This window comes from Acomys russatus, chromosome X (genome assembly GCF_903995435.1).
Source record: "Acomys russatus chromosome X, mAcoRus1.1, whole genome shotgun sequence".
Taxonomy (NCBI): domain Eukaryota; kingdom Metazoa; phylum Chordata; class Mammalia; order Rodentia; family Muridae; genus Acomys; species Acomys russatus.
In genome coordinates, this window is record NC_067169.1 from 6,920,956 (window position 1) to 6,939,272 (window position 18,317).

Below are 18,317 nucleotides of genomic sequence, written 5' to 3' on the forward strand. Positions count from 1 at the left end.
GAAGATACAAGTGAGGGGATAACAATTGGGATGTAATCTGAATAAATTGTAATAAATTAAAATAGTCAATACCTACTGAGAGCACAGAATGATCCCTTTCCTCCCCTTCTCTGTATCCTGGTCTCGTGATGGTCTTAAGTGTTTACTTGTAAACCTTGTGCTGAGGCAGGAGAGGGACTGGTAGATCTCAAAGGCTCACTGACCAGCCAGTGTACCCTAAATAGCAACCTCCAGTTTCTTTCTTTCTTTCTTTTTAATTTATTTTTATTTTATTATTTTTAAAATTTATTTATTCTTGTTACATCTCTATGTTTATCCCATCCCTTGTATCCTCCCATTCTTCCCTCTCCCCCCCCCCCATTTTCCCATTATTCCCCTCCCCTATGACTGTTCCTGAGGGGGATTACCTCCCCCTGTATATGCTCATAGGGTATCAAGTCTCTTCTTGGCAACCTAAGGCACCAGCCAAGGACAATACAGGTGGTAAACTTTAAGCCCCTACCCAGATCTAGCCAACGGTCAGAACATTCTCCACAGTTGAGTGGAGAGTGGGATATGACTTTCTCACGTACTCTGGTGCCTCACATTTGACCACGTCCCCTGGAGGGGGAGACCTGGTGGCACTCAGAGGAAGGACAGCAGGTTGCCAAGAAGAGACTTGATACCCTATTTTTTTTTTAATTTATTTTCAGCAACCTCCAGTTTCTTTCTTTCTTTCTTTCTTTCTTTCTTTCTTTCTATTTTTTTATTTTTCGAAACAGTGTTTGTCTGTGTTAGCCTTGGCTGTCCTGGACTCGCTTTGTAGACCAGGCTAGCCTCAAACTCACAGTGATCCACCTGCCTCTGCCTCCGGAGTGCTGGGATTAAAGGCGTATGCCACCACCGCCCAGCTCAACCTCCAGTTTTAATGAGATAGCCCATGCCAAAAATTAAGGTAAAAAACAATAGACCGACATCTATTCTCTTCCTCTGGCTTCTGAATGTGCATACACATATGTGCCTACACATACTCCACACAAACACTACACAAAATATTCTCAGTCCTGAGCCAGGTATGATCATATACTACTTTAACCCCAGGACTCAGAAAGCTGAGTTAGGATAATTGTCTGTTTAAGGTCAATCTAGTGTATATAAACAAGACCCTGTCTCAAAAAACAAACAAGCAATAAAACAAAACCACAAAAATGTTACCAGTCTTTTGGCTGTGGAATTTAAACTTTGAAACACTTAATCACAAAATTTAGTGCGCATGTGTGCAGGTATAGAAAAGAGGCTCTTCAGATGTTATGGTGTGAATGCCCGCAGCAGGTTCATGTGCTTGAACACTTGGTATCCAGATGGTGGTACTAGTCTGAGATGTTACTGGCACTTTAGGAAGTGAGGCTAAGGTAGAGGAGTTAGGTCACTGGAGCCAAGCCTCAACAGTTGCAGCTGAGCCTGGTTCCCAGACAAGCTTAGGCCTGTCTATTGGTATCGCCCAAGCCACCTGATTTGCCAGTTCTAGAGGACAGGAATCAGTGTTTAGAACAGATTTAAGAAAATCTTGCTGCTTGGCTCGTGCATATCCTTCACTAGTGTGAAGTGCTCTTAACCAGGTAAACATGTACAAGAATGTTTACTTCTGGGTCTGCCTCCTGCATGCCTTTTGTGTAACATTAGTATCTGTCTTGGGTATGCACATAGAGTCTAGTGGAAAACCTTGGGAGGGCAAATTTTAATTAACCCAGGAAGGCAGGCAGGCACAATAACAACCCTTTTTGGCACACCTTCTGGTGGAAATAATCTTATGTGAAAAACAGAGTTCTTTTTCTAACAGAAGACTCCCTTTCTCTCTTTCCCCCAACCGTGTACTTAGTCATTGCCAGATTTTAATTACATTTTAATACACATAAAACAGTTTGTGTTTATAATAAAAAATGGAACATACAAAATGCACACATAGAGATGTAAATTCAACATAAGTCTGTTCCCCATAGAGCTAGTTATGAATGAAGAGGAGGGAGTAAACACAAAACAAAATGCAGTGCCATGCACATACCTCCTTTTTCTGTTGATTGATTTGTGCATGGGGATTGAGTATGCACCCATATCTGGGAGTGTGCCTGCCCACACAAGCAGGCTCATGTAGAGACCAGACGTCCATGTCAGGTGTTCTATTGCTTTTCCACATTATTCTTTGAGACAGTGTCTCTCACTGAACCTGAAATTGAATGTTTTGCCAAGGCTTTCTGACCACCAAGTCCAGGGCTTTGCCTATCTCTGTCCCATAGCACTGAGGTTACAGTATGTTGCACTGGCATGTTAAACTTTTCTTATTAAATATTTTTTATTTTTTACATATACATTTATATTATTAAACATATATATAGTAAACTACCAGCTGGGCATGGTGGTGCACGCCTTTAATCTCAGCACTCAGGAGGCAAAGGCAGGCGGATCACTATGAGTTCGAGGCCAGCCTGGTCTACAAAGCGAGTCCAGGACAGCCAACACTACACAGAGAAACCATGTCTCAGAAAAAAATTTTTAATAAAAAAACTTTAAAAAATAAACTATGTACAGCAAGAACCACAAAACAGTCAGGAATTATATAAATGTTACAGTCATAGTACTTTGGCTATGTGTTTTGGCAATGTTGAAGAAAGCATTGTTCCTATATTGGTGCATCAAAAATTCTGAATGTAAATCAATATCTATCATATCTCATCTTACCAACTTAATACATCTATCTAGACCTAAAAACATCTTAACCCCTAAACAACTAAGCTTAATTGTAAAACTAAACTTTCTGGTCTTCAACCCCATCAGAGACTTGAGAAGGAATAAAATTAATTACATGAGTATGCTGGGAGTGCAGGTTAGCAGCTTCCCAAATGAGAAGATGACAGAGACAGTTTTCTACCTGAACAGTCACCCAAAACTCTCTATAACATTGGAGCATCATCTTCAGCCTTCTGGCCCAATATATCTGACAGACGTATTTGTGAGGGAAGGACTGTTGAGGACTTGCTTACCCTGTCTTGGCAGAGTTTGGCCATTGACTCTGCCTGCATCCAAGCTTGCCCTTTTTTAGGCATAATTCTGTGTGTGGTAGAAATGAGGACAGTTTACACATTGGCTTATTTGAAGCCATCTCCATAAGGAGGTTCTTTGGTGCTCATCATCTTCTTTGAGGTAGGATTGGTATTGCCAGGAGTTAACATGTCTTATTGTCAACGAATCTTTAAAATAATTTAAAAAATACATTTTTAAATCCCATATTCTGTATGTTTCTGAGATTTTTGAAGACCTTATCTAGTTATTTTACCTTATCTTTCTATAGAATCATATCTATCTATTTCACATAAGATGTTCTTGTGATAAAAGTAGACTAGCAATTGATATGACCATGGTTTGATCGACTAACAGTTAACTTGTATAAGTTATTTATCATAAACAGCCTGCAATAGCACTTTCAAAGTATTGGAAGGAAACCTTAGGTTTGGAGATGAGGTAGAAAAGAAAAAAAGAGAGGTATAAAAATATATAGGGAAGATAGGACAAAAAGTAGATTAGTGAATCTACTCCTCAACTTAATGCCTTAATTGTCATTCACAAGGTTATTTTTAATTCACTGGTATAGAATTTTGTATATAGATGCAAAATAAGTTTAATTTTAGATACAATGGTATAGAATTCAAATTTAAGATTATTCTTCACACAATATAAGCATGCCAAACTTTTACATGGATCTGGGGGGTCTGACCCAAGGGTCCTCATGTTGCCATAGTAGGCACTTTCCCCGCTGAGCCATCTGCCTAACCCACACCTGCTTTTTCTACACAACACTATCACAGGCATCTTCTCCTAAATATTGTATTAATGACTACATCTTATTCCATTGTGTGTTATTTCTTCCCAACCTTTCCTCATTTGCATATTTTCCACAATTGGGATCAAACTATAAAATGCACATTGGCTACTTTTTGGTTTTCTATATCTCCTTCCTTTCACCCATTGTTAATCTAATGTACAAGCAAAGGAGCATCTACAGAAGAGCAGGAAAGACATACAAAGAGAGGACCTCAAGGATCATTGTATTAGTCTGTTGTTGGCACCATGAGGAAATTTCCAAGGCTGAATATTTACTAATGAAAAGAGATTTGTCTTAAAAAGTAGCTACCAACTATGAAATGAAAATGAAAATTTAGAGACTAAAGATGTTACAGAAGAAGAAGCCAGGGTATTAAGAGCTGTTGGGGTGTTCATACATACATGTAGTGTGTTTGGATTCCCTGCCCTTGGTGGAAGGGGTTCTTTGAGACCATTTTCTATCCTCTGGTTGCCTCTCTTAGGTCCTCATGGAAATAGGACCCTGAGTCCTGTGTCTCAATAGATAATTCCTTTGTACCACAGATTCTTGCAGCGTATTTTAAAAAAAAACAAAAAAAGAAGAAAAAAAAAAAAAACAAAAACCGCTGATAGCAGGAATGAGACACTTTCTTGCCTCCCTGAGAAACACAGGCAGCTTGTCATGGCCATAAAAGTTCTCTGAATCATGGGACAAACTGTGAAAGGAGAATTTTTGCCATATAATGATGTGTCAGATGTATTACCCACACTAAAATGTGAGCACCTTGCACCATCTTCTCCACTAAAGAACAAATTTGCCCTCTTGTGGCAAGTAATGAATTCGTTCTCTCTGTCCTTACAGCAGCAGCAGCATCTCTCTGAGCCAGGGAAGTCTTAGACTTCCATTTTAAAAAATACTACATAGCAACTTTAGATGTTTTTACACTTTTTGAGCAACCCTGTTCTTTCCCCAAGAATAATAGCTATTGAATACTGTAAGCACCAAATAAATGACTTAACTGCCTGTGGATAGTGAATCTTGACCTATTTTGTGAAGGAAAGGAACTTATGCAACCTTGAAGTCTTGAAAAAAAAGATAAACAAAAACAGGTAGACATATGTTCCCTTAATTTCTTGAGATCTCTAATCCAAATCATTATTTCTATTGCTACCTCTCTCTAGTGCAGGAGTTTCAGAGATGCCATCAACCTTTATGCAATTTTCTTTTGCAGAACAGGGAAGGAAGGAAAAGACGTTGGTTTAGTTGTGGCTTCAAATCCAGATGGAATTAAGTTGTTTTTATTATTTCCTTTCCTGTACAATCTCAACTTCAAAGACCTCACTACTTGAAGGTGTCTCTACTGAAAACTAGTTCAGGTGACAAAATAAAACTCAGATGAGCATCTTATCGTCTCCATTCTTTTTGGGGCTAGGCATATCTATGAACATAGCAAGTATTCTCTTTTATTTGTAACCAGGAGGGTTGCAGAAAGTTTAGCTGAAGTAGGTGCTGTCCTGCTAAGTGATCAAGTGTTAACTGAAAGCTGGGTTCCCATTTGTAAGTGGCTGGGGACAAAATGGCCAGCATGGGTCTCTGTATTGCTGCTTTCTTTGATGGAATCTGAGTGACAACCACTGGTATGAACTCTTGCTTTTTAAAATGTATTTATTTTTATTTTATGTGCATTGGTGTTTTGTCTGTATGAGGGTGTCAGATCTTGGAGTTCTAGACAGTTGTGGGCTGCCATGTGAGTGCTGGGAATTGAACCCAAGTCCTTTGGAAGATCAGTCAGTGCTCTCAACCGCTGAGCCATCTCTCCAGCCCTCATGAACTCTTACTAGAAAACAGAGCCTGAGTCTATGTGGTGACTGTGGTATGTTTTCCTTACTAATTCACATGTCTTCTTTGGCTAATTTTAGCAACATTTTCAGAGTTGTTGGATAATACTACTGGCTAACACAGATTATCTATCACATACCCTCTATCCCCAAGACACAGAGAATATTGCAGAAGAGGTGCAAAGACTGTAAATGCTGGTAGTTGGGGACTGCTGCAAAACAGTATCTTCTGAGCATTACATGATCACTGAATTTCCAATTTCATAGTAGCTGTTGCTTGTGTAAGATCAAACCAGTCACCATTCCAGCAGAAGTTTTATTGGGTTATTAGAGTGACAGAAAGAAAATATTAAAAATGAGTCTTACCAAAACAAGTGAACTACACCTTTTAGAATTATTTTCCAGGCTAGCTATGTATTCATGGAAGGTGGTAAATAGGAGACTCTGAAATACATTCTGATGAATGTTCGTCTTTAAAACATAGAAAATAGGGGCCTGGAGAGACAGTTCAGTGGTTAAGAATACATACTGCTTGTGCTAACTAACATCCACACCAGGTAGCTCATCACTTCTACGATCTCCAACTCCAGAGAATCCCAGTCTCATTTCCTATTTTTAAAAACAAACTTTTAAAAACTTTTTATATTAGGTATATGAGTGGGGTTTTTTTGTTGTTGTTGGTTGGTTGGTTGGTTGGTTTTTCAAGACACGGTTTCTCTGTGTAGCCTTGACTGTCCTGGACTTGCTTTGTAGACCATGCTGGCATCGAACTCACAGCAATCCGCCTGCCTCTGCTTCCCAAGTGCTGGGATTAAAGGCGTGTGCCACAACCGCCCAGCTGGGTTGGTTGTTCTTGTTGGTTTGGTTTGGTTTGGTTTGGTCTGCATATAGGTGCATGTACCAGGTGTGTGCAGTACCTACAGAGACCAGAAGAGGGTGTCATATCCTCTGGAACTAGAGAACTTGTGAGCTGCCATTTGGATGCTGGGAATAGAATCTGGGTCCTCTGCAAGAGCAACAAATGCTCTTAACTGCTAGGATCTCTCTACCTCCCACATCCTCTTTTTTTTTTCCTTTCATTAAAAAATGTATAGAACATACAGCCAATGGCAGTGTCTACAGAGGCCTGAATGAGGCATCTAATTCCCTGAGCTTCAAGTGAGAAACAGTTAGGGGTTGCTGCATATGTGCTGAGGATTAGACCCAGATCCTCTGGCTATCTCTCCAGCCCCTTGTCCTCTTTTTATATATAACGCAGAGCCCAATTGGCACTGCCCACATATGCATAGTTATGGGGGCATCCACTGCAGCATGGGCAGCCTACCCTTAAAGCAATCATATTCTTCCTCGCCTAGTAGCCATCAGCTGTCAATAGCTCCTCAGCTAGGTGTGGGGCCTTGTGAGTTCCTCCTCCATGCATGCTGGAATGGTGACTGGCTTGATCTTGTGCAAGCCGTATGGGATATAGAGAAAGCCTGAGACTGTAAGCCTGTCACTGCAGCTAGGACTGTCATCATTATGACAGTACTCAGCCTCACCAAGTCTGCTGGTCTGATCAGGAGGCCCCAGTGTTTTCCTACACACGTTGCTGCATTTCCTAATTTCCTTAAGTTATATTTTTGTTAGCTTGCACTGTGAATTTATAGCTATTTACTGAGTCTCTATTTCTTCCCCCTAAGGCACCAAGTAGAAATCGCAGGTCAAATTTTTGTGGCAGTGTTTTGCACAAATACATTACTGTCACCAAAGGAAGATAAACATTTTAAAAAATATATTTTAATTAGGTTTTTTTTTTTACATGCAATGCAATGTTAATTCATCATTCTTAATAGATTCCATGGGATTCTCTCTGTCCTCCATGTTCCTGGGACCTCTTCACCTGGAACCCTGACACAAATGATATCAAGGTGACATGTATAGCTACTTGGCCCACACCTGATCACTATCCTTGGGGCTTCTCATACCCTGTAGGTCAAGTGACCTTTAGGTATATGGTAGAGACCTCTTTAAAGTTCCTCAGTAAAAGGCACTGTGATGCATTATTTCCCTAGGACCACACTGTCATTCTTCCAAGGAAGGCTTGACATCACTATCAGTCTGCTCAGGTGTCTTCTGTGTGAGAAGGTGCTGATGCAGCCATTTCTGCTGTTCAGGGTCCCGTATGAGCAGGATTCCATTGTGATGCACATTCTGAATTACAATGCAGCATGGTTTCACTGAATACAAAGTTAGCTGATTGTCTGTGTTCTTTATTTTACCTCATCTCTGTGTGTCTGTCTGTCTGTCTCTCTCTGTCTCTCTCTCTCCCCTCCCCCCTTCCCCCCCCCCCCAGCTTGCGTTTCTGTTTCTGTGATAAGATACCCTGACAAAACCAGCTTGAGAGAAAGGGCTTATTTGGCCTATTTTTTTTTATATTTTATGTTATCTCATTTATACTATATCTATAATTTCATGATACAGTCCATCATTGAGGAAAAGTCAAGACAGGAAGTTGAAGTAGCTACTCCATAGGCAAGATCAGAGAGAATTTGAATGGGTGCATGTGCTCAGCTTGCTTTTTCTCTATTCATATACTTAGGGCCCAGCCGCACCTGGGTGCCACTCACAGTGGGATGGGCTTTCTCTTGTCAGTTAACACTGCCAAGACTTTCCTTCTGAGTCTGTGTTGCTGTCTATGGCCTGTGCTACCTTTGAATGCTGGGTGAAGATCTGTGGTTTATGCTGTGGCCAGAAGCCATGTTGAGGTCCATGATCCCAACTATATCAGATGGTGTTATTGTGTCTGTGGCTCTACTGCAGCTCAAGAAACCCTGTTTGTGGTCTGTGCTGAGACCAGAAACCATGTGGAAGCCCATAATCCATGCTCCCAGGGTCCATACAGAGCAAATAAGTTACTTTCACAGAGATATTAATGATTGCAGATGCACAGCTGAGAAAGAGGCCTGTGGAATACTTCTGTGACAACCCCTACTTCCACCCCTACTTCCAAAAATAGTAACAGCCTAGATAGGAAACTCTTTTAACTGTGATAAGATGCCTGGGTGTTGCCCTTCAAAGTAGATGACTTCCAGCAGGAAGATTCAGTCCATTTAGGGAGAAGGCCACTGAGAGTTTGCCCACGCCCCAGTGAATCTAGAGATAGCACAAATTGCACCTGTTTTGTTTTGTTTTTTTCTTGGGGGAGGCAACAAGGATGGTGAGGAGTACAGGGAAGGGCTAGCAATCAGGGTGCATGATGTGATATCCCCAAAGAATCAATAAAAAATATTATGTTGGGGAGAAAAGACACTCCTTCACAGGCATGGCCATAGGCCAGCCTGATCTATGTGAGCCTTCATTGAGACTCTCCTGCCTGGCCACTCTATATTGTGTCAGGTTGACAATTAAACCAACTGTCACATACATGTATTCATATGTTCATGTATGTGCAACTACATCTGTCTTATATAATACAATATGATGGTAATTGGTCAACCTATAATATGTATATGATGTTGTAATATAGAATAAAAATGCAGTTTATTTTTATCTATATGTAAGTTATATATAGATTATCTGTGTGTCAGTTTGTCTGTCGGTTTTGGTGGAGATCAAACATTGACATAGGTAAGCTAGGTCCTTAGCTACAATTAAATTTTTTTATAAACACACAATTATAAAATACAATGTGCACCAGGCATTAATTTCATCGTGTGTATGAAAACATAAACATTATTTAAATCATTTCAAAGGGGTGTGGCTCAGTAGTGGAGCACTTGCCTAACATATACAAGGTCCTGAATCTATGTACAATATATTCAAATCAGTGTTTCTGGTGTTTTTCTAACAGAGGGTGGCTCCCACTTGATAGAGACGAAGACCTCATCACCGAAAGGTGAGGCTAAGATGAGCATTACCAGCGACGAGGTGAACTTTCTGGTATATCGCTACCTCCAGGAATCAGGTAATTAGCTTGCTTTCCTGTAGGAAGTTCATTTTAAATATGTGTTGGGCAGAACAATTGACCACCCGTGCAAGCCAGACTAGCAGATGATCAAAAAGACCTAAAGACTCTTTTGTAAGAGTGTTCTAGGGATGGAGCATTGGTTTGGAGGGCACTTCCATTCCTGGGTTGGAGTGTGGGGAGAACCTGCTCGTTGTTTTCATGACAGAGAAAATCATTCAAGAGCAATTGAGCCCAGGTGCCTTTAATCTTAGCACTTTGGAGACAGGGACAGGTGAATCTCTGAGTTTAAATTAAGGCCAACCTGATCTAAATAGTGAGTGAGACCTTGTCAAGATACTGCTTCAAGGTATATAGTTTAAAAAGCTAGACACATATGTCTACTATTGGCAGGAAAAATAATCCTTGTGGGTAACAGCTATTGTTTTTAGAGAGCCTCCAGTGGGGCAACATGCTACTTTGTCATGGTCTAATGTGGTTTCTCTAAGGAGTCATTTTAGTTCTCAAGTAAAACACTTTTTAACTCTTGGAACTTGAAAATATTTAGGACCTATAAAGTGATACTAATTAAACCCCATCCTGGTCCCTACTCATGTAACTCAAGCAACAAACCACTTCAGTCCAATAGGGAACCCACTGTGTTCACTTCCCTGATGGAGGATAGAAGTCTTTGGTGATGCTGTTGGCAAGTATCTACTTCTGAGGGTTGTGTGGGTAGTCAGTTCATGTCTCTCCCGGCTTTGGTGGCCTGTTGGCAACCTTTGACATCCCCTGGCTTAAAGCTACATTACCTTGGTTCTGATGTCCAAATGTTTCCTCATTTCCTTTTGCAAAGAAAAGGTCATATTGGTCTAGGGTCTCTGTGTACTTATTTTAATAACATATCTACAATAAGTCTATTTTCAAATGGCCACTCTCTGATATATAATGTGTCCCCACCTTCCAGAGTTGCGTGTGTTAGCTTTCTTTCACTGTGTCTAAATTCCTCAAGAAATCAAATTAAAGGAGGAAATGTTTTTCTGACATTCGGAAGTCTTAGTCCATGGTTACTATGGTCCTGTTGCTTTTGGTTCTGTAGTATGGGAGAACATCATGGTGGGAGTATGTGGCATGGTAAAGTGGCTCACCTCATGGCAGCCAGGAAGTAAAGACAGAACGATGGAAAGGGGTGGGAGAGTTCCTGATATCCTCTTATAGTTCACACCCTTGATGACCTGACTTCTTCCTTTTAGGTCCCATGTCTTAAAGGCTCTATATCACCACCCAATTGTTGCAACTGGCTTGTCACTCAAGCCTTTAAGCATATATGCCTTTAGGGGAGACACGTCACAGTTAAATAGATATAGTTAACTCCTGTTAAACTCTTCTTATGTTGGAAATGCCAGTCAGAATGCATTTAAGGGCTGGGAAGATGGTCTGGTGGGTAAAGTGCAAGGATGTGGATCTCAGTTCTATTCCCCACCTCCCAGGTGGAAGCCAGGCTTTTCAATCAAAAACTGTTTCTCATTACATATCAGTACCAGTCCTCCTCGCTTCCATGTGTCTCCTTTTCCCCCTGTCTGCTCAACTCTTAATTCAGAAATCTACAGCCTTCCCCAAGTCCCTTGCCACCCACAGCTCCATGTTTACATCTCCAGCCTGCACTCCCTCCCTACTTGGCTCTTACCTACCTCTGCTCCCCTCTTCCTGCAGGTTTTTCCCACTCCGCCTTCACGTTTGGGATAGAAAGCCACATTAGCCAGTCCAACATCAATGGGACACTAGTGCCACCGGCTGCCCTCATCTCCATTCTTCAGAAGGGACTGCAATATGTGGAGGCAGAGATCAGCATCAACGAGGTATGTCCATTCCTGAGAATATGGCAGAGTTTCAGCCTCCCTGGCAGGTCTGGAGAATGTGTGTATGATATGATTCCAGTACACAGGCTTTCATTCTAAGGTACCTGAGGAAAAGTGGAGACTACAAACAGGCAGGCTTTGGATGCCCCCTTGTGTGGGTTTTCAGAATTGCAAGGTGTTGGCTGATGAAATAACCAATTCATTCTACTAACAAACAGACATTCATCTACTCTGAACCAGGGCTTTTCATGAGCAGACAGACTCTCTTTCTGATTTCCCTGGGCAGATTGACCTTACTGAATGCTCATGGAGAATCTTTATTTTCTGTGAAACTGACAGGGGCATAACCAGAGGGAAATTTGGACAGCATTTCACAATACTCTACCCATTTCTCTGGCTCTTGCATCCTCCCTCTTTTCCCCATCTTCTTCCATGTTTCCTGACTGAGCTTTGGAACAAATGATATAGTCGTCCAATTTAGATCTGCAGATTCAATAGTTATCTGTTTTCAGCACTTTTATCAGTTATACTTCTCTGTAGTGACTACTACCCGGGGGGGGGGGGGGGGCGGGGGGGGCTTCTCTTACCGAAGCTAATAGCAGCATTAATCTATGGGCTTAACGACAAATATTTAGAATTTGAGAAGCATAGTAGTAATGTCTGATTTCTGTTTCTCTTACATTCAAAGAGGTTTTTGTTTGTCTCGGGTAGATAATCTTTGTCATGTGTTTCCAGGCATTAAAAAAAGAACTCAGATGACAGGTTCTAAATGTGGCAGTATATTTTATTTTGTTTGTATGTATGCTTTGCCTGTATGTATGTCTATGTACCACTGGGTTTCTGGTGCCTTCGGCAGCAAGACCAGGGCATGAAGTTGCCTCAAATTGGAGTTACAGATGCTTGTGTATGCTGGGCCTTGAACCCAGGTCATCTAGAAGAGCATCTAGTGCTCTTAACTGCTGAGACATTTCCTCAGCCACATGACCATGTTTTGTGACACAGTCGTCTATTTACTGTGGTTCTCTATGGAAGAGGAAAATGGCAGAGAAGGATCAAGACTTGTCACCCTTGGCCATTCAGGACCAAGTGGCTGATGGGTGAGATTGTATGTACTATATTGTATTATTTTTCTTATTTTTCACATTTTATTATAATTTAAAAACAAAAACAAACGAAAAACCTACCTGGGGCAATGTGTTATTTAGATAGTATTCAGTCAAAACTTGTCCCTCTCCATTTCTGAAATAATTTAAGTTCAGAGCATATGGGAATATGGTTTTTCATCCAGCAGACAGCCTGGAGGTATGTAAAGATTCATGATTCAAATATTTGGAGTGTTTCTTGAGGAAAGAACTTCCTGTGTTTTTAAGGATGTGTGGAAATGTTTTCATGGTATATGGAAACCTGACAAAGTACAGGCTTGTTGTTTTTTTTTTAATGCATTTTAGAATCAAGTAACCATGTTACCTGGTTGCATCATAATGACATTTCATCTCTACACTGAACCCAGGAGCTCATAAAGCATACTCATGTAGACCCGAGTCCCAAGAGTCCTATTCTGAATGGTGCAATTGTCTTTACGTTGGGCTCATTCTTCGTTCATGGTTAATAGTGGTCACTGCAGAGATGCCTGATCTGGTGGTAGCATCTAGTCTATCAGTCTCACCTTTGTGGCTTGGTGATGCTCTAAGAGGAGGGATTTCCAGTGCACCTGAGGATGGTGAGCACCATAACCTGCCTCCACCCAGTAGATGACAATATAAACCCATGTTCCCAATGTTGATGATTGAAAGTGGCTTTGCCACATTGAGACTTTTCCATCAAGGAGGCAGTTATACCTTACTGGTTGATAGTAGCAGATTTTGAGAAGTAAACCTGTTCAGATACCTCTAATAACCAAATTTAGCTAGACATCTATCTAAGGAAGATCTCTCCACAAACTAACTCCTCATCCACTTCCTCATCCCTTTTTGCCATCTCACCCTGTCCCACTACAAAATCCCTAGCACCTTATTCCTAGTCCATGCCAGCTTCTCTGGTCCATGGTAACTGATGGGGAACACTTGCCTTGCTTTCCTAGGATGGCACGGTATTTGATGGGCGTCCCATTGAGTCCCTATCGTTAATTGATGCTGTGATGCCCGATGTGGTACAGACAAGACAGCAAGCCTTTCGGGAGAAGCTTGCCCAGCAGCAAGCCAATGCAGCAGCAGCGGCAGCGGCGGCGGCCGCAGCCACAGCCACAACCGCAGCAGCCACAACACCAGCAGCTGCTGCCCAGCAAAACCCACCAAAGAATGGAGAAGCCACAGTGAATGGGGAAGAGAATGGAGCCCATGCAATAAGTAAGTGCAGAGTTCTCTGGTCTTCAAGAGACATGCTGTTTTTAAATGTTTGTTTTTCCTCTCATATCTGTTTATAGGCTTAAAATTCTGCCTGCTACTAATCTGTTAAATGACTTTCTGGGCTTTGCTTCCTGTCTGTCCACAAGATCTCCATCTTCTATGACTTCACTCACGTCCCTTGGTTTCAGGAAATTTTGCACCTATGTGTATGTCTACAACACAAGGGGAGCTTCCATAAGTATCATTTGTGGTGCCCTTTAATCCTAGCGTCTCACTGGTGTCCCATGCTCAAGGTCTTAAGAGAAATTGTACCTTAATCAGAAAGCCGAGGTAATTTCAAGAGCAACAGGCCAAGACATGGGCCATTATATTGCTTGGTCTTTGCAAACCACCAGCAGTTTAGCCTCTATTGAGTAATTGTCCAAGAACACTTATTTCTAGAGTTGGAACAGGTAAGGGGATGTCCATATCAGCCCTGCACCTGGGCAGAGCAGAAGTGAACATGTGCCTTAACATACACTGGCAGCTCACACACACAGAGGGTTTGTTTTGTGTGCACCCCACACCTCTGGTGTTTGTTCATGGTGTTTTCTAAAAGCTTAATCTCTACTACCATCTACTGAGGTTTATGATTTCCTCAGTGTCTTTGGCCTGGTGCACCTTGGGTGCCTGCTGTAGACTTCAAGGTCTGCTACTGCAAGATAGCTTCTCCTTCCTACTGCTGGACGGGCTGTGGTCAAGAAGACAGCATTCAGGAGTTGGTTCTCTTTCTAAACTCAGGGATTGGGGCATTGAACTCAGGTCATCAGTCTTCCAGGACTCTGGCTGGCTGAGCTATCTCTTTGGCCTTCTTGCATGATTCCCTTGAGAGTGACAGTATGAGTTAGCTTTGTGTTCCTGTAATGACATACCTCAGACAACTAGTTTAGAAAGAGAAAAGGCTTACTTCAGCCTGCAGGCAATGCCTACACATGGCTATGACCATGGTGGACATTGAGGTAGAAACACAGTGGAGGGGCATCATAGGAGACAAGAAGTCAGAGCAGGCTAGATAACTAGTAGTGAATTTCCACTAGACACCACTTCTTTTTTTTTTTTTTTTTTTTTTTTTTTTTTTTTTTTTTTTTTTTTTTTTTTCCCTTTTTTTCTTTCTTTCCTCCTTTTTAAATTTTTTTTAATTAATTTATTCTTGTTACATCTCAGTGGTTATCCCCTCCCTTGTATCCTCCCATTCCTCCCTCCCTCCCATTTTCCCCTTATTCCTCTCCCCTATGACTGTGACTGAGGGGGACTTCCTCCCCCTTCATATGTTCATAGGGTATCAAGTCTCTTCTTGGTAGCCTGCTCTCCTTCCTCTGAGTGCCACCAGGTCTCCCCATCCAGGGGACATGGTCAAATATGAGGCACCAGAGTTTGCTAGACACCACTTCTTAAAGGTCCCATCACCTGCTCTTCTATCCATGTGTGATCACCAGGTTTCCAGCACACACACACTTTGGTAACAAATATACAAACTAGCATTGTCAAAACAGAAACAGAAAATGTGCAAACTGCAGAAGTGCCCACTTTTACAGTCATCAGATGTAGTTCACCTTTGGTACATAAATACAAAGTACTTTTAAAACAGTAATTCCTAAGGATGTATTCTTTTAATGGGCTTGGTGAGCCATGTTTTTATGTTTGCTTGGCAGATAATCACTCAAAACCAATGGAAATAGATGGGGACGTTGAAATTCCACCGAGTAAAGCCACAGTCCTTCGAGGCCATGAGTCTGAGGTGTTCATTTGTGCCTGGAATCCTGTTAGTGACCTACTTGCTTCTGGGTAAGAATTTGGGGCAGGAATGCACCTGGGTCTGGAGGATATGAGGGAGCTCACTCTTCCCTGGAGCACTGCCTTGAGAAAAGCACACTTGTTTGTCATAGCTTCCCAATGTGTGAAGACTAAGGAACAAGCTGTTTTATGCATCCTGTATTGTGGGAAAGTCAGTCATCCCAGCCATTTCTTTGGTGGGGAGCAAGGCAAACACATCTCAAGTCAATAAGCAGAAGGGAGGGAGGGAGGGAACTGAACAAGCAGAGTGGAAAAGACAAGGCGCATGCTAATGATGTGAGACATAGTCACACATCAGTCACATTTTCCAATTGAACCAGAGTCAAATGCTCCATATTGGTTCTGCAGATCTGGAGACTCCACTGCAAGGATATGGAACCTTAATGAAAACAGCAACGGGGGCTCCACACAGCTTGTGCTGAGGCACTGTATACGCGAAGGGGGACATGATGTTCCCAGTAATAAGGATGTCACCTCATTGGACTGGAATGTAAGCAGCTTCTACCATCCATGTATTCAGATGAAGTACATGAAAACACAAAGAAGCAGACAGTTCTGTTGTCTTAGCTCCCACCTTGGGATACTGGTACCAGGGGCTCATGATCAGGTCCTAGTGGACAGACAGCAGCCTGGGGGTAGTTGTCTCCACCACCATCAACTCTGTTGCCTCTGTGAGAGGACTGGTTCTGTCATACAGCCCCATGTGGGAAGGAGAATCAGGAAAGCACCCAGTTACTAATGTGTATCATCCTTTTCTGTCCCCCAGAGCGATGGGACACTATTGGCAACAGGTTCCTATGATGGTTTTGCAAGAATATGGACAGAAGATGGTACGTTCTGCGTCCCTCGTGTGTGTTGATTTTGTGTGTGATTCTGGAGAGAACAGTTGGTGACTGTGAAGTCACCATGTCTGTGTTTTCCCATTTCAGGTAACCTAGCCAGCACCTTAGGTCAACACAAAGGCCCCATTTTTGCCTTGAAGTGGAACAAAAAGGGGAATTATATTTTGAGTGCTGGTGTAGACAAGGTGAGTGGGTTTCAATTTTAAATACACCCCCTTTATTTCTGAATGTGGATTTATTTTTAGTCTGTTGACTTCTTTGGCAAAGTAACTCATTTAAACTGTTTCTTTGATTTGATCTTACTGCTGACTTTGAACAAGGTGTCACCCCATAATACATTTACCTCTGTAGACCTTGTGCAGAATGTACTCTTAGTCCAGTGATAGAGAAAAAAATCTCCAAGTGGAGTTTATTAATACAGGAAGCATTATACTGTTGTGGATGTTTCTTGTTGGCTTTCATCCAACAATTATTAGTCACAGGCTCTTTTTTTCCCTCCCTTGACTCCACCTTTTCTACTGCAGATGGTATAATTCTCTCAGACCCGCTAAAGGGGCACATTTCACAGAAATCCATGGAACTACTTAGAGTTTGATTTTTCTCAATCCATACTTTGAATTTTTGGGCCTCTCCATCTGTTCTCCTGGTTCATGGAGTGATAGGATTATTGGATATGTTCATTTCTGCAGCACTTCCTTTGGAACAATGTCCAAAAGACACACAGATGTGCCTTCTTACCTGTTACTTAATGGTTTCCTGGGTTTGGGAGCTGAGGGAAAATTCCCGTCAATTTTGGTAGATTTCCTACATATATTGGTGAAGGCTGCTATGTACTGGTTGCTCTCATTAGTGTGGCATCCATATTACTGAGTGTTAAATGCACATTGTACATGAGACATTTGGGTCAGAAATATAGAAGTGACAAATGTTGTATGAAATTATAAATATTTTACACTATTACATGTATAAGTGATAACAGTTTGGTTATATGTAGGCATAAAATAAAATGTTGTTAAATTAATTTCTTAGGTGGAAAGGGGGCCCTGGTTGTCTTTTCTGGTTCAAGACATTCTAGATAATTCTTTGAGGAGAATAAAAACTAACTTTTCCCTCTGTTTGTGCAACACAGACAACAATAATTTGGGACGCCCACACAGGAGAAGCCAAGCAACAGTTCCCTTTTCATTCAGGTAAGTTTGCTGTTTGGGTTGTGCAGAGGTAGCCCCAGGAGTTCTCCTTATTTAATCCTGTTTGATATTGTATAAGAGCAGAGACATATCAAAACTTGACTTGGGGTACTGTGAAAACAAAGTATTGGCAATAAGAAAACACATGGCCTAGCAAAAAATATCTGGCACCTCCTTTTTCCACATAACTGGGCCTGTCTCTCAGGGCTTTTTCATTTCATAGAAAGGTGGGGGGTCTCTCCAGAGGTATCTTCTGCTTGCACATTGGAAGGTGAGAGTCTTTAAGGTCTTTGAAGGCTAGTTTTCATGCTGTCAGTAGAGCTGACTCACCATAGAGGTGGTATTCATGGTCACTAGACAATACTTCTGGAGATGCTTTTGTCTGCATCATTGAGCTCTATAGTCATTTAATCAGGCAAATGTCCACTCTTTCCTCCTGCCTTGCAGCACCTGCCCTTGATGTGGACTGGCAGAACAACACTACCTTTGCTTCCTGCAGCACAGACATGTGCATTCATGTGTGCAGACTTGGCTGTGATCGCCCAGTCAAAACCTTCCAAGGACATACTGTAAGTGGCAGTTGTGATGCTCAGGCTTGGGGGTTGTGAGAGTGTGGTGTGGGAGCCATCTTTTCACTGCCAGCATTAAAAAATAAC

The 18,317-nt window shown here is 41.7% G+C and overlaps 1 protein-coding gene across 4 annotated transcripts in view; it reads left to right on the forward strand.

Annotated features, from left to right (window-relative positions):
• The window catches only part of LOC127184986 (F-box-like/WD repeat-containing protein TBL1X), a 162,767-nt gene that overhangs the window by 136,821 nt on the left and 7,629 nt on the right, over window positions 1–18,317 (forward strand). For all 4 annotated transcript variants that reach the window (XM_051141478.1, XM_051141477.1, XM_051141480.1 and 1 more), the window contains 9 exons: window positions 9,503–9,616; window positions 11,309–11,454; window positions 13,535–13,799; window positions 15,491–15,623; window positions 15,981–16,122; window positions 16,399–16,462; window positions 16,562–16,659; window positions 17,604–17,664; window positions 18,109–18,230. In XM_051141478.1, the coding sequence (XP_050997435.1) occupies window positions 9,559–9,616; window positions 11,309–11,454; window positions 13,535–13,799; window positions 15,491–15,623; window positions 15,981–16,122; window positions 16,399–16,462; window positions 16,562–16,659; window positions 17,604–17,664; window positions 18,109–18,230 (1,089 nt within the window). In that variant the 5' untranslated portion in view covers window positions 9,503–9,558. The remainder of the gene's footprint in view (window positions 1–9,502; window positions 9,617–11,308; window positions 11,455–13,534; window positions 13,800–15,490; window positions 15,624–15,980; window positions 16,123–16,398; window positions 16,463–16,561; window positions 16,660–17,603; window positions 17,665–18,108; window positions 18,231–18,317) is intronic.